The 12526-nt window shown below is 35.4% G+C and overlaps 2 protein-coding genes across 2 annotated transcripts; one reads left to right on the top strand and one right to left on the bottom strand.

Annotated features, from left to right (window-relative positions):
- Positions 1–2090: 2090 nt before the first annotated feature.
- On the top strand, positions 2091–4363 carry LOC17884389. Its single transcript, XM_023781922.1, has 14 exons — positions 2091–2313; positions 2401–2466; positions 2537–2702; positions 2779–2890; positions 2974–3021; positions 3098–3162; positions 3235–3283; positions 3367–3429; positions 3513–3563; positions 3633–3673; positions 3782–3896; positions 3990–4046; positions 4133–4195; positions 4279–4363. The coding sequence occupies exons 1-14, from the start codon at positions 2091–2093 to the stop codon at positions 4324–4326; spliced, it is 1167 nt and encodes a 388-aa protein (XP_023637690.1). The 3' UTR covers positions 4327–4363.
- Positions 4364–4699: 336 nt separating this feature from the next.
- On the bottom strand, positions 4700–10887 carry LOC17884170 (LRR receptor-like serine/threonine-protein kinase ERL2). Its single transcript, XM_023780667.1, has 27 exons — positions 10471–10887; positions 9804–9942; positions 9640–9711; positions 9470–9541; positions 9316–9387; positions 9157–9228; positions 8991–9062; positions 8836–8907; positions 8680–8751; positions 8527–8595; positions 8371–8442; positions 8213–8284; positions 8053–8124; positions 7905–7976; positions 7749–7820; positions 7584–7655; positions 7428–7499; positions 7275–7346; positions 7118–7189; positions 6967–7038; positions 6816–6887; positions 6627–6698; positions 6473–6546; positions 6260–6388; positions 5836–6174; positions 5382–5752; positions 4700–5309 (listed from the first exon to the last, which is right to left on the bottom strand). Exons 1-27 carry the CDS (start codon positions 10562–10564, stop codon positions 4989–4991), a joined length of 2904 nt encoding a protein of 967 aa, XP_023636435.1. The 5' UTR covers positions 10565–10887; the 3' UTR covers positions 4700–4988.
- Positions 10888–12526: the final 1639 nt, after the last annotated feature.

Genomic DNA, 12526 nt, shown 5'->3' on the forward strand with positions numbered 1-12526 from the left:
GAAATATAATTAAACAATAAAAATTTAGTGAAGTCACTAATCAAACAATAAAAAAGGGAGTAGAAATTATAAGTTTAAAGGCTTATCAAAATATAAAATAAAATGAGGAAGATGAAACAAAACAAACCAGATGATGTTTGAGTGTAAATCTATGGCCATGTTACTACATTTTATATGAGTTTTATACTTTTTGGAAGTTAAATTAATCAATTAATAATTTTGTTGCAAATACATAAATCGATTCAGTGACAAGAAGAGAACAATGTTAACAAGATATATGAAAGGTATTCACATAAAGCAAATTTCAAATCATTATTCTATTGAAATTTACAAAAAAGTAATAAGTAGGCTGATAGTCAAAATTAATTACCTAGATCAATACATTGAAGATATGATCAATGCATATATAAGATGGAAAACGACACCAAACAGAGGTTGAATAAGGAAATCAATAAATAAATCAGTCATATTTAAACGAAGATCGTTAATCAATGAAGACTAATAAATCGAAAAAAGAATATTCAGATTTTTTTAAATCTCGGAGGTGTAAAACAATACTTAGAGAAACAAAATTTATTTTCAAGATCCACAGAAATCTATATATACAAACAAAGAGGTGTGAAAAAATAACAGGTGCAAAAATTTTAAGCTAGGGTACGACGAATAAACACAATTGTTAGATATAAAACTTTGCAACTTTTGGGATCATTAACAAATATAACCAGTTTAAAGGCTTATCAAAATATAAAATAAAATGAGGAAGATGAAACAAAACAAACCAGATGATGTTTGAGTGTAAATCTATGGCCATGTTACTACATTTTATATGAGTTTTATACTTTTTTTGAAGTTAAATTAATCAATTAATAATTTTGTTGCAAATACATAAATCGATTCAGTGACAAGAAGAGAACAATGTTAACAAGATATATGAAAGGTATTCACATAAAGCAAATTTCAAATCATTATTCTATTGAAATTTACAAAAAAGTAATAAGTAGGCTGATAGTCAAAATTAATTACCTAGATCAATACATTGAAGATATGATCAATGCATATATAAGATGGAAAACGACACCAAACAGAGGTTGAATAAGGAAATCAATAAATAAATCAGTCATATTTAAACGAAGATCGTTAATCAATGAAGACTAATAAATCGAAAAAAGAATATTCAGATTTTTTAAATCTCGGAGGTGTGAAACAATACTTAGAGAAACAAAATTTATTTTCAAGATCCACAGAAATCTATATATACAAACAAAGAGGTGTGAAAAAATAACAGGTGCAAAAATTTTAAGCTAGGGTACGACGAATAAACACAATTGTTGGATATAAAACTTTGCAACTTTTGGGATCATTAACAAATATAACCAGTTAGATGACATAACGGGAACAATCTCATCCATTAGATTAAAACGATGATCTCAACAATCATATAAAGTGGGTTTGAGAATTCACGAAAAGGTAATAACAATTAATACATTTAGATAATAATGGCTAAGCAAATTTAAAGTCAAATAGGATTGGAAAAACAAAATTTGAAGAAACAATTGTTTCAGGAAAATAAATTTGTAATTTGTAAATAAAATAAAACAAAACAATCAAGCTGTAGAATATTTATATATGGAATGAAAGAGTGTGATTGTGAAACATTGCATAGATTAAATTACAGGGGTATTTTTATTAAAATACACATCTTTTTAAAAAGACATAATTAAAAGACACATCCTGACACATTTTTTGCTTTTATATATACTAAGATTAAACAATAACCTTTAGATCAAATAAAAAACAATCTGAACCGTTAGATTCAAAAGATGACATCAGCAGTAAACAAAAAGTGGGTTTGCTATTATATATAGATAATGCTTACTTAAAAACCAATCTTTCTTATGAAAACATACTAATATAGCTACTAGTTGTTACTTTAGTTAAAATTACTGTATATTATATAGCCAACACCAACAACATGGCGTTGTTTTCTGCAACTAAACACCGTCGTTTTGTAACGGCGCCATCTAAATTTGCTCCTAGACGGAGAGAGAGAGAGAGAACAAAATCACGAATTGGTGTTTTATGATTTCTGAATGATTGAAAAGCTCCATCTCCTGAATCCGCAGATGTTCTTCCCCGAGACAATGGGTCCGGAGACAACGGATATATTTGCACAAGACTTCTCCGTTGAGGAGTTCGACATCGATTTCGAATTCGACGCTCCTCGATTCTACGACTTCTCCAAACCAGAACACCATTCAGAAACAGAGGAAACAAAGCTCTGGTTTGAATCAGCTGGAAACTATCCTCCTTCACGTACGATCTTTTTTTTATATACATATTGTGCATGAAGATAAAACAAGACTTTGTTTCCTGATCATGTTTACGTCTTTTTTGTCTCAGCGTTTAGTTTAACTTTGAGCTCGAGATATGAAGATATCCCCAAACCGATCTCAGATAAATACAACGGTATTACATGTTTCAATTTCTTTGTCTTTGGTTTGTTTTCTTACAACTCAAGGTTTATTATGGTTTTTAGGGTTCATATATTACAACGGAGCTTCGAAAGATGTCCCCGAGGCGACGCACAAGTCTAAAACCAAACCTATTCTACGAAATAACTCTACTTTGACAAGACCCACTGCTTCTTTGTTGGCAAGACAGAACAAACCTCTCGACATTTACTCTGTTCGGCTTCTCACTAGGTATATAACATTAGTCCTCTTCATCAGCCTTTTTTTTAAAAAAAATCTTAGCTTGAACTGATTTGATGTTACGTAGATGTCAGAGATCATTAGGAAAGGTGGATGACAAGTTCTCTTCTCTCTTATACTCTATGCCTCAAACTCAAAATAACAAAAGGCAAAAACTTGAAACTGGCTTCTTGCCCAAGGTGCTCTCATACATTATCTAAGTACTCAATACTCTCAACTCATTTTGTTTTGGAACTAATGTTATTGTTGATTTGTCAAGTAGATCTCACGGCTGGACCAAACTCCTTTTGTACATAAGATACCAAAGAAGGTAATGCACGTTGAGATTACACATTCATTGTATCATCATCTTTGTGTATCTATATTTGTATTTTTTGTGTTGACAGGGGTCCAAAGTCACTGTTCCAAAGGAACCTAACCTCAAGACTGCTCAAAGGGCTACAAGACCCCGGTAAGGACTTTTAATATGTTGTGGTTCCTTTAATGGCATGTTTACTACATCTCTGATATGAATCTCTTTCAGGTTTAAGGCTAAGTCAGCACCCAAGCAGATCACAACATTCAGCAAAACAGTGCGTGTGTGCCTACTTTTTTTGTGTTTCTTTCACTGTCACCAACTCAGAAGCATGTAACAGACACAAATCTTTGCTTGCAGGTTCAAGAAACGTCTTCACCATCTTTGCCTAAAAAAAATACGCCTCACCCCCAAGATTTACAGGTCAAGATCTTCTAAAGGACAATTTAAAACGCTTTATCATTACATAATTCTACCAGCACTTTTCATTCTTTCTTTTGTTTTAGGCATGTCATCCAAGGACAACTCTTAGAGCGAGAGAACGCTCTTCGAGTAGTGTAAGTCTCATTTGTGCTGTTTGTGGATTCTCATTCTCTCCAACTCTAAAGTGATGCTTCTCATTGCAGGCAAAAAATGTACCTACCGATGATGATATAGACTCCTCAACGTTAGTCCATAAGCCTTCTATAAATCCCATTTATAATGTCCTTCTTTTCTTGCATTGACTCGAACATAAATCAAGACTTGTCAAAATGTTCTTTCACGTCTTGTGCAGTTCAAAGTCCGTTAGTTCCAGGAAGGGTACGCGAGTCAAGGAATCTCACAGGTCAAAAACAAATTGTCAACATTATGAATCTAAGATTTGCCCTCTAGACTCAAAGGTGATGCAGGTTTCGTCCTTCCACTATAACTAGAATCAATGAAAGGTCATTAATGAACATTAAAACAAAGAAAACTCACAAATATCATCTTTTCTTCGATAGACATCAAGCAAATTCGGTGAAGCAGTCGACATCAAACAAGAAAACAATTTACTGAGGGTAAGTCACTTGAAATTTATACTGCAGACTACAGTTAGGTTCTTGAAACTTTTACAATGTGCTCATCGATCATGTGATATCTCTAGATCACCGAAGGTACAAAAGACACAAATTTTCGATATGAACCCTTTATTGAATCTCTCAGCAAAGTAAGCGTTCATCATCTCTAAGTTTGCATACAAATTGTTGTATTTTTTGTTACCAATTTTAAGAATGTTTTCATTCACTGCAGCTACGTCTCACTTCAGATACTGATTCAGTCGCGGTACTTTTAGATTAGTTGCTTCTCTTACACTCTTGTATCTCACCTACATAGAGATTTTTCAAGACATATATCGTCCTTGTACAAATTAGACATTGCTATGAAGGAATCTGAGAGCTTCAAAGGGAAAAAGATTCTCCATGTTAACAGGTATAGAAATTAGAAACCTGATGTTTTTATCTAATCAAATATTGCATTTCCTAGAGTATTTGGACTATCTCCAACAGTTACATTCTAACAGGAGCTTGAACTTGTGTTGCAGGATTCACAAACAAGTACCTACTCTCTTCAAGATTCAAATTTTTCTTAATTAGTCGTAGACGTGTCATGTATCCTCAACGTTTGTGTTTAGTGACTTTCGCTTGCCATGTAAAAATGTACAAAGAACATATAACAGTGTGAAAGAAGTACGCATTGATGGATGTGAGCATTAAAGAAGAGATTGAAAGTTTTTTAACGATCTCGTGAAGATGTCCCTTGGAAAAACCATTAACTTCACCTACTCTTTCACCTATCCCATGTTCTTATCTTTAATGCCTTGAGTTTACTCCCTTTACCAAAATACCCCTGATACTAGCCCAAAATCACATAAAAACAAACCGGCCCCTCTGATCTTTTCTTGCCATACAAGAAAACGAAACAGAAAAAGCTAAACAGAGGAAACCCTACGAGTTATTTTCTTATAAGCTACTTTTGGAGATGTCTTCACGGAACTGAACAAACCACTGTGGGGTTGCTGTATCTGAAGAGTGGCTCTCACGCCTTTCTTCCGCTTCTGGCAGTTTCGCAGGCGACTGTAACTTTTTTGGAGGTGGAGACGGGAGAAGAGAGAGAAGAACCCGAGAGACTTCCTGCATTGTGGGTCTCTCCAAAGGATTTCGCTTGGTGCACAAGAGAGCTAGCTGAAATGTCTTCTTGATGTGCCCTGAGTCCACACAAGTCACTGACACCTCCGCATCAACAGCTTCCATCACTGTGTTATCATCCGCCTTCGAAAGAATCTGCAACACAAGCTAAATGATATCACGTTGTTTCCAAGAATAAACTTGTAAACACTACAGTTAAATTCATACCATCTGATGCAAGTTGGCCTCGTTATCCACAGCCTTCTTCCCGGTCAGAAGCTCAAGAAGAACAATACCGAAGCTGTAGATATCAGACTTCTCGTTTAGACGCGAAGTTCGAGCATACTCTGGGTCAATATAGCCAATGGTTCCAAGAACATAGGTTGAAGCATAAGTTTTGGTGGCTGGTATGCTCTTGGCAATCCCAAAATCTGACAAACGCGCTTCAAAATTCCCATCAAGGAGTATGTTTGATGACTTGATATCCCGATGAATTATTCTAGGAGTGCAGTCATGGTGAAGATAAGCAAGTCCTTGCGCAGCTCCAACTGCAATCTTCAGCCTTGTTTCCCAGTCAAGCTTCACTTTCTTCCCAGGCCCTGCTTCATACAATCACTACTTTACATTCCAAACTAGAAAACAGGTTTGAAAAATTACGTAAATAAAGAGAAGATTTTCAAACCATGAAGAAGGTCCCAAAGAGAGCCATTTTCCATGTAGTCATAGAAGAGGAGGTTGCCAAAGGGAGACAAGGCATATCCGTGCAAGCTCACTATGTTTCTGTGTCTGATGCTCCCAATGGTCTCCAGCTCTGTCTCAAACTCGCGGAAGTTGTTGGGATACTGGTTGTAGATTCGCTTAATGGCAATAGGTCGGGAACTTTTGGAGGTGCACTTGTAAACCGTGCTAGAGGCGCCGTATCCAATTATGTATTTCTCACTGAGGTTTTCTGTAACTCTCATGATATCATCAAACGTGTGAATAGCCATGTCCATGTGAAGAATCACCAGCTTCGTTGACCCTGAAGATTCCATACAAGACATATCATAATGCTGCTGTGAATTCTAAATAACAAAAGAAAAAAAGAGAAACTATGAAACCAATACCTTCAGGTTGTTTCGAAGTGCTTTTCAAAACTGGTTTTTTCTGCTTTGACTTATAAATCGCAATGAATATCATGCATATGAGAGTAATGAAACCGAGTACCATACAAATCACAGCAGCTCTGGTGAATACTGTCAAGCAAGAAAAGATCCAATGAAATTTATTAGAGAAATGTCAGTAAAAGACAATGCAACAGAATAAAAGCTGATTGATACCTTGTGACTTGGGCAAAGATGGGCCGCAGATTGATCCAACCCAGTCCCCACAGAGAAATGGATTTCCAAAGAAGCTAATAAATAAGAAAAGGTAGATTTAGTATACGTGTTATATGACAGATTAAGAGAAGTGAAAATATTACACCGCTGATACCTGGCCGGGGCAAAACGCGAAAAGTTCTTCATAGGTGGAATTATTCCAGATAGGTTGTTGAAGGAAATGTTCCTAAGATGGAAATAGAAAGAGCAGGGAAGATATTTGAATTCAGAAACGATCATTTCACTATCTGAGAGCACACATCTTGTTGTAACACACATCTTGTTGTAACAAAAGAAAACGTACAGATTAGCAAGACTGAAGCAATTTGTTAGCTGATCCGGAATTCTCCCATGAATCTTGTTGTTGTTCAATATCCTGTACTTAGAAGCAAATAAAAGTTATTTCTCTTTATGATACGGTAAATTACTGAGGAGAAGGGATGCTGTTTACTTACAGAGAGTTTATGTCCTGCAACTGGCCAAGTTCAGTTGGAATAACACCGGCAAGAAAATTGAATGATACATCACTGAGAAGGAATGAGAAAAGTTTGTAAGTAGAGAGATTTTATCATAAAGGAGAAAACTAGAGCATATGACAATATTTACATGATCTGAATGCTTCGGAGGTTTCCAAACTGTGCAGGTAGTGTCCCGTTGAAATGATTTCTACTCAAGTTTCTAAAAATTAAAGCAAATCTCAAGTCAATAAACCTGTAAGAGTTACTGCAAAAGCAATGAGCATTAGGGGTTGACGACAACATACAAGATGAGAAGATGCTCAAGATCACCAAGTGTTAATGGTATTGGCCCTGAGAAATTGTTGCCTGACAGATCCCTGAAACCAAAGTTTGTATGAGTTGATCCACATATATTGGTATCAGTGAACAGCAATGTAATGCAGCAATAAATAACATACAATGTATCAAGATTGATAATATGACCCAGCTCAGCAGGTATTTTTCCCTTGAAACTGTTTGATGAAAGATTCCTGAAATTTAAAGAACAAAATTAATATTGACAGACTTATATAGTCCATAGAATTATATTTGATTATGCACTCTTTGAAACTTACAGAGAAGTCAAACTTCCAAGATTCCGAAATTCAAGTGGTATAGATCCACTCAGGGAGTTCCCATGCACATTGCTAAAGACAAGAAAGCATAATAAGATAAGTTTTCAGGGAGAGAATCAATAAAAGATAAAAAGAGGGAAACATAATTATGAAGGGTTATCTTACAATTGATTCAAGGCTGCACAGGAACTAATGTTAGATGGAATTGGCCCTACAAGATGGTTGTTTGCAAGATTCCTGCACCGTAAAGTTACATCAATATGCTTATTAAATACAATAGGATGAAAAATAATTAAGCATACTCAAGAGGATAGAACTCACAGTTCGAACAATTGTTCCAGCTTCCCAAGCTCAGGCGGGATGGTTCCCACTAGTTCATTATCATTTAGTTGCCTACGAAATAGTAAACCCTCAAAAGTCAGAATAAGCTTTGAGAAGAATAAATATCCATGTTTACAATTAATCTTACAAATAACTAAGTCGTGACATATTGCCAAGCTCAGGTGGTATGGGTCCAGTGAGCTTATTGCCATGGAGATACCTATTTTCAAGCAAACAAAAACTTATCTGTAATCGTGACTATTAAAACATAATCATGACACATAGTGAGGAAAACGTATCTGACTCACAGTTTTCCGGTAAATGAGAGATTCCCAAGTATTGGTGGGATAGGCCCAGTTAATTCATTGTCACTCAAATCCCTGAGCATAGGATAAGTTTTTTCACTTAGTCAGAAGATCAAGAAAAGGATTTAAAGAGCAAGCATTTGGATATGAAGAAGACATACAAAACAGCTAGAGCCTGCATCAGACCAATGACTTCAGGAATTGTACCGGTTAACCTGTTTCCTTGAAGTGACCTGCGAGTGAAACCAACAGCAATTTACTAAATGAACTAGTTTAAAAAACCATACAAGACGTTTAAGTGTGTTAAAATTACTTACAGAGTAGCTACTTGGAGGAAACCAATATTATAGGGTATGACACCAGTGATCTGATTATAAGATACATCCCTGCGAATGCAAATGACAAATAATTACACATACATCTCCAAGTTATGTGCTGTATAGTTCATTACTTAAGGTGAAGACGCATACAGGATCTCGAAGCTTGTGCAATTGCCAATGCTCTCCGGGATAGTTCCAGTAAGGTTGTTGCCTCTCACGTCACTAACAACAGTAAACATTCACTTATAACTTGCTAGAAATCCAAGGTAAGAAGGCGCAATTGTGAGCTGAACCGGATTCACTTACAAGTACCAAAGACCCGTCAGCTGACACATATCAGGAGACAATGTCCCAGTTAACATATTCCCACGTAAACCGCTGCAAATTGAATACACAACAATCAGAAAAATAAATCTCTAGGATACCTTAACAACTTAAGGACAAGTAGAAGAACTACTTACAGATACTGTAAAACTTCATTCCAGTAGAGTAGCCTTGGTATCTCACCAGTTAGCTGGTTTCTTGCAAGGTCACTGCAGAACAAAGGAAAGAAACTATTATTCAATGAAAATGATCACTTTGTTTTCAGTAACCTGATTCATATTTAGAATGGCACTGGAAACTAACAGGGTCTTAAGGTTTGGAATCTGAGTTAATGTTGCTGGTATTGGGCCTGTGAGCTGATTATTCTTTAGGTTCCTGCATTAGCAAGAGAATGAAACAGTAAGGAGATATTATCCTGAACAGGCAAAGATAACACACAAATGCGAAAGAAAGAAGACGTACAGAAACTCAAGCAGTTTGAGTTTAGAGATTGAAAACGGAATGTCTCCAAACAATAAGTTGGTGGAGAAATCCCTGAAACAAGAAATGTTTTTAGGACAATGGAGATACATTAAGTTCTCATTAACATGAAAATTCAAACATTCACAAAACCTACACATAAGCAAGAGAAGCACAGTTTCCGATCTCATCTGGAATTTGACCACCCAATTTATTCCCTTGCAAGTCTCTGCCAAAAGCATAGCCAAGACAACAGCTTGGTTAGGATTCAAAACCATAGTTCTTCTCAAAACAAATACAAATGTAAAGAGAAAAGAGAAGACAAACATTGACTGCAGATTCCTCAAATCTCCAAGAGCTGGTGATATCTCCCCACCAAGATTCAGATTTGACAGATTACTTCCAACAAGAAAAACAAAATGTCAAATAAGAAAAGTCTGTATCAAAAAAAAAGAAGGAGAAGAAAAAGAAAGAGATGAAAAGATCCTTACAGAGAGACAACGGAGAGGCTAACGTTATCGCAGAAGACACCTCTCCAAGAACAAAAGTCATTGTTGTGAACATCATCCCAATCAAGAAGCATATTGGCCACGTTGCTGAATGAGGCTTTTATCGCCATCAACGCTTTTCCTGTGCAAAATCAAAAACACTTATTAAAATTAATAAACAAATCAGAAAGGATTATTTAATCATTTGATAGTGATGATAGTCAAATGCTTAAATATGAAGCCACATGCCAAAACTAAAACTCCACTTGATTTGTAGAGTAAACTTCACTGTGGAGTGAGTTAGAGCACAATCAGCACATAATAGACGTATTGGGTAGAATCATAAAAAAAAAAAGTTTTCGTCTTTTTGGCTTTCTCGGAAACAGTCAGTGTTTGTAGATACATATTAACAGATATGATGTTTTCAGAATCAAAGGAAATGTTGCAAATTTATAAAAGATAATCTCTTCAGAATCAAACAGACGCATTTTAAAGATTTCAGAAAGCACCATTAAACCCTAATTTCTGGGAAACCCCAGTCAAACTTAGAGAAGCTCTCTCGTGGCTTGTTCGCCAGAGACAAAAATAAGCTAGCTTTTAAAACTTAATCATAAAACTCAAACGGAAACAAAAAAAACACAAACAAAAGAAACTACGAAAGAGTTAGAACCTTGGTTGTTCATTGGAGAAACAACACCGAGAAGCATGAAAACAACCATCCCCAAACGAAAACCCAAACCTTTCATCTTCTCTATCCTTATCATAGTCTTCGTCTTCTTCCTCAAGTCTCAAAAAAAAACAAAAACAGAAGAAACAAACCCAGATTCCTTTTTCTGTTAAAGAAGGGTTTTTTTCTTTTTAAGGTAAAAGCCAGATCCTTTGAAGCTTCTAGCAAGAATCAAAAATCAAAACAAGCAAAAAGGGTACAGAGTCGTTTTGCCATTGTTGGGAGAGAACAAAGAAAAGAGAGAGAGGGGACCGACACAGGCGATTAGCGTGAACTGGAAGGAAAACAGAGCTGAGATGTTTAAAGAAGAGAGAGAAGAAGAAGAAGAAGTAGAGAGGACAGGCTACATTACTCTAGAGGATGAGCTCCGACGCCATGAAAGAGAAACTTTCGTACTCCTATTAGACAACGACAAAATAATGTCAGAACAATATACATACACTTATATATATATTTATGTATCACTTCATAGTTTACTACTAAACACTGCTAAAAACATCTCCGATCATGTTTATGAGACAGTTGATCGAAATGATTTTTGATTTGTTTTTTAGTACATTAACGACGTTAAGGGTATTAAACGGAGAGTTTTTTACTTGTCCGTATGATTTGACGGCGACGGTTGTAAAAGCAAATAAAAACGCCGTTTTCCAATGCAAAGGTAAAAAAAAAATAGAGAAAAGAAGAACGTCTTTTAAGAGTCCGGGTGAAAAGACATTCCTTTGTTTGGGAAAAACCCGTTTTACTCGCGCGTGCTTCAGTTTTAAAATTGGATCCAACGGTGAAGAGATCATGTACCGAGACATGTTATCGTGGAGTGCGATGTAGAGAACTAAACCATGCTCTTCCTTGTGATAAACTGATAATTAGTTAATGCTTTGATAGTGATTGGTTGAAAGGGAGCTGACACCGGTTTGACCGGTTTGGTTCAGTTGCTGTAAATTTAGATGAGTTTACATTTCAATTTTTCGTAGTTAATTTGATTAATTTGGGGTTGAATAATAAAAAAAAAGTTGGTAGAAATGTAGAGTGTAATAAATAAATAAAAAAGGTAAAAATAAATGAGCAGTAAATATTTACTGTGGATTGAAAGAGCAGAGATCGTGTCTAAAGCTATCATAGGATAGGCTCCGTATAAAGCTGTTACTCTTTTCTCTATCGAAGCTATATATATATATATATATCTCGTCATTTTATTTTATTTTATCGGTTTTTAAATGTATTTCCTTTCGAGTCTTTTACATCGGGTTTGAAGTCTTCTTATTCAAAGTATTTCTTTTACTTTTAGGTTTATTGGGTTTACAATTTAGAAGACGATGAATACTAATACCAATCTTATCATCGTAAAATAAACATTACTAGTATTTGAGATTTTGTTTAGAAGGGTAACAACACAACAACACTGTGATTGATCTTGTTCATGATCACATTGAAGCAAAAGAAAGTTTTGTAGAATAGACGAATGAGGTTCAAGAGTGTCAGACCGTAGGACCCAAAAGATATCCAAGATGGAAAGTATTGGTCAAACCCCAACCGTCCGATTGAACCGATGGTGTTTAGTTCTCTTCTCTCGGTGGGTTGCCCTAATGGCTTGCTTTTTGGCTGCTTCCTTTGCTTCCAAATCTCACCTCTTCTTTTCTTTTTCCGACATCAAATTACAAATTTTTAAATATGAATTTTATATGGTAACGTATACAATCGAAAGAAGAAAAAAAGTTCTATCGAGTTACGTTTGGTCCTCTTAGCTTAAAATGGACCGACCGTATCTTCGTCCTTGCTGGTTTCGATCTTGATTCTTCTGTGTTGTACTACCTATATATATATTACTCTGGTCATACTTTTTGATTTATGTGTGTATACCATCAAGGAATACCAAAATATATCGTTAATCTTTTTGATATATAATTAAGGACTAATTTATACAGTATATCACTTGGTCACTAAGCCCTAATCATAATTTTAAACCATATTTGGTCTCCTCATAATCGACTCATCAAGT

This window comes from Capsella rubella, unplaced genomic scaffold (assembly GCF_000375325.1).
Source record: "Capsella rubella cultivar Monte Gargano unplaced genomic scaffold, Caprub1_0 scaffold_6, whole genome shotgun sequence".
Taxonomy (NCBI): domain Eukaryota; kingdom Viridiplantae; phylum Streptophyta; class Magnoliopsida; order Brassicales; family Brassicaceae; genus Capsella; species Capsella rubella.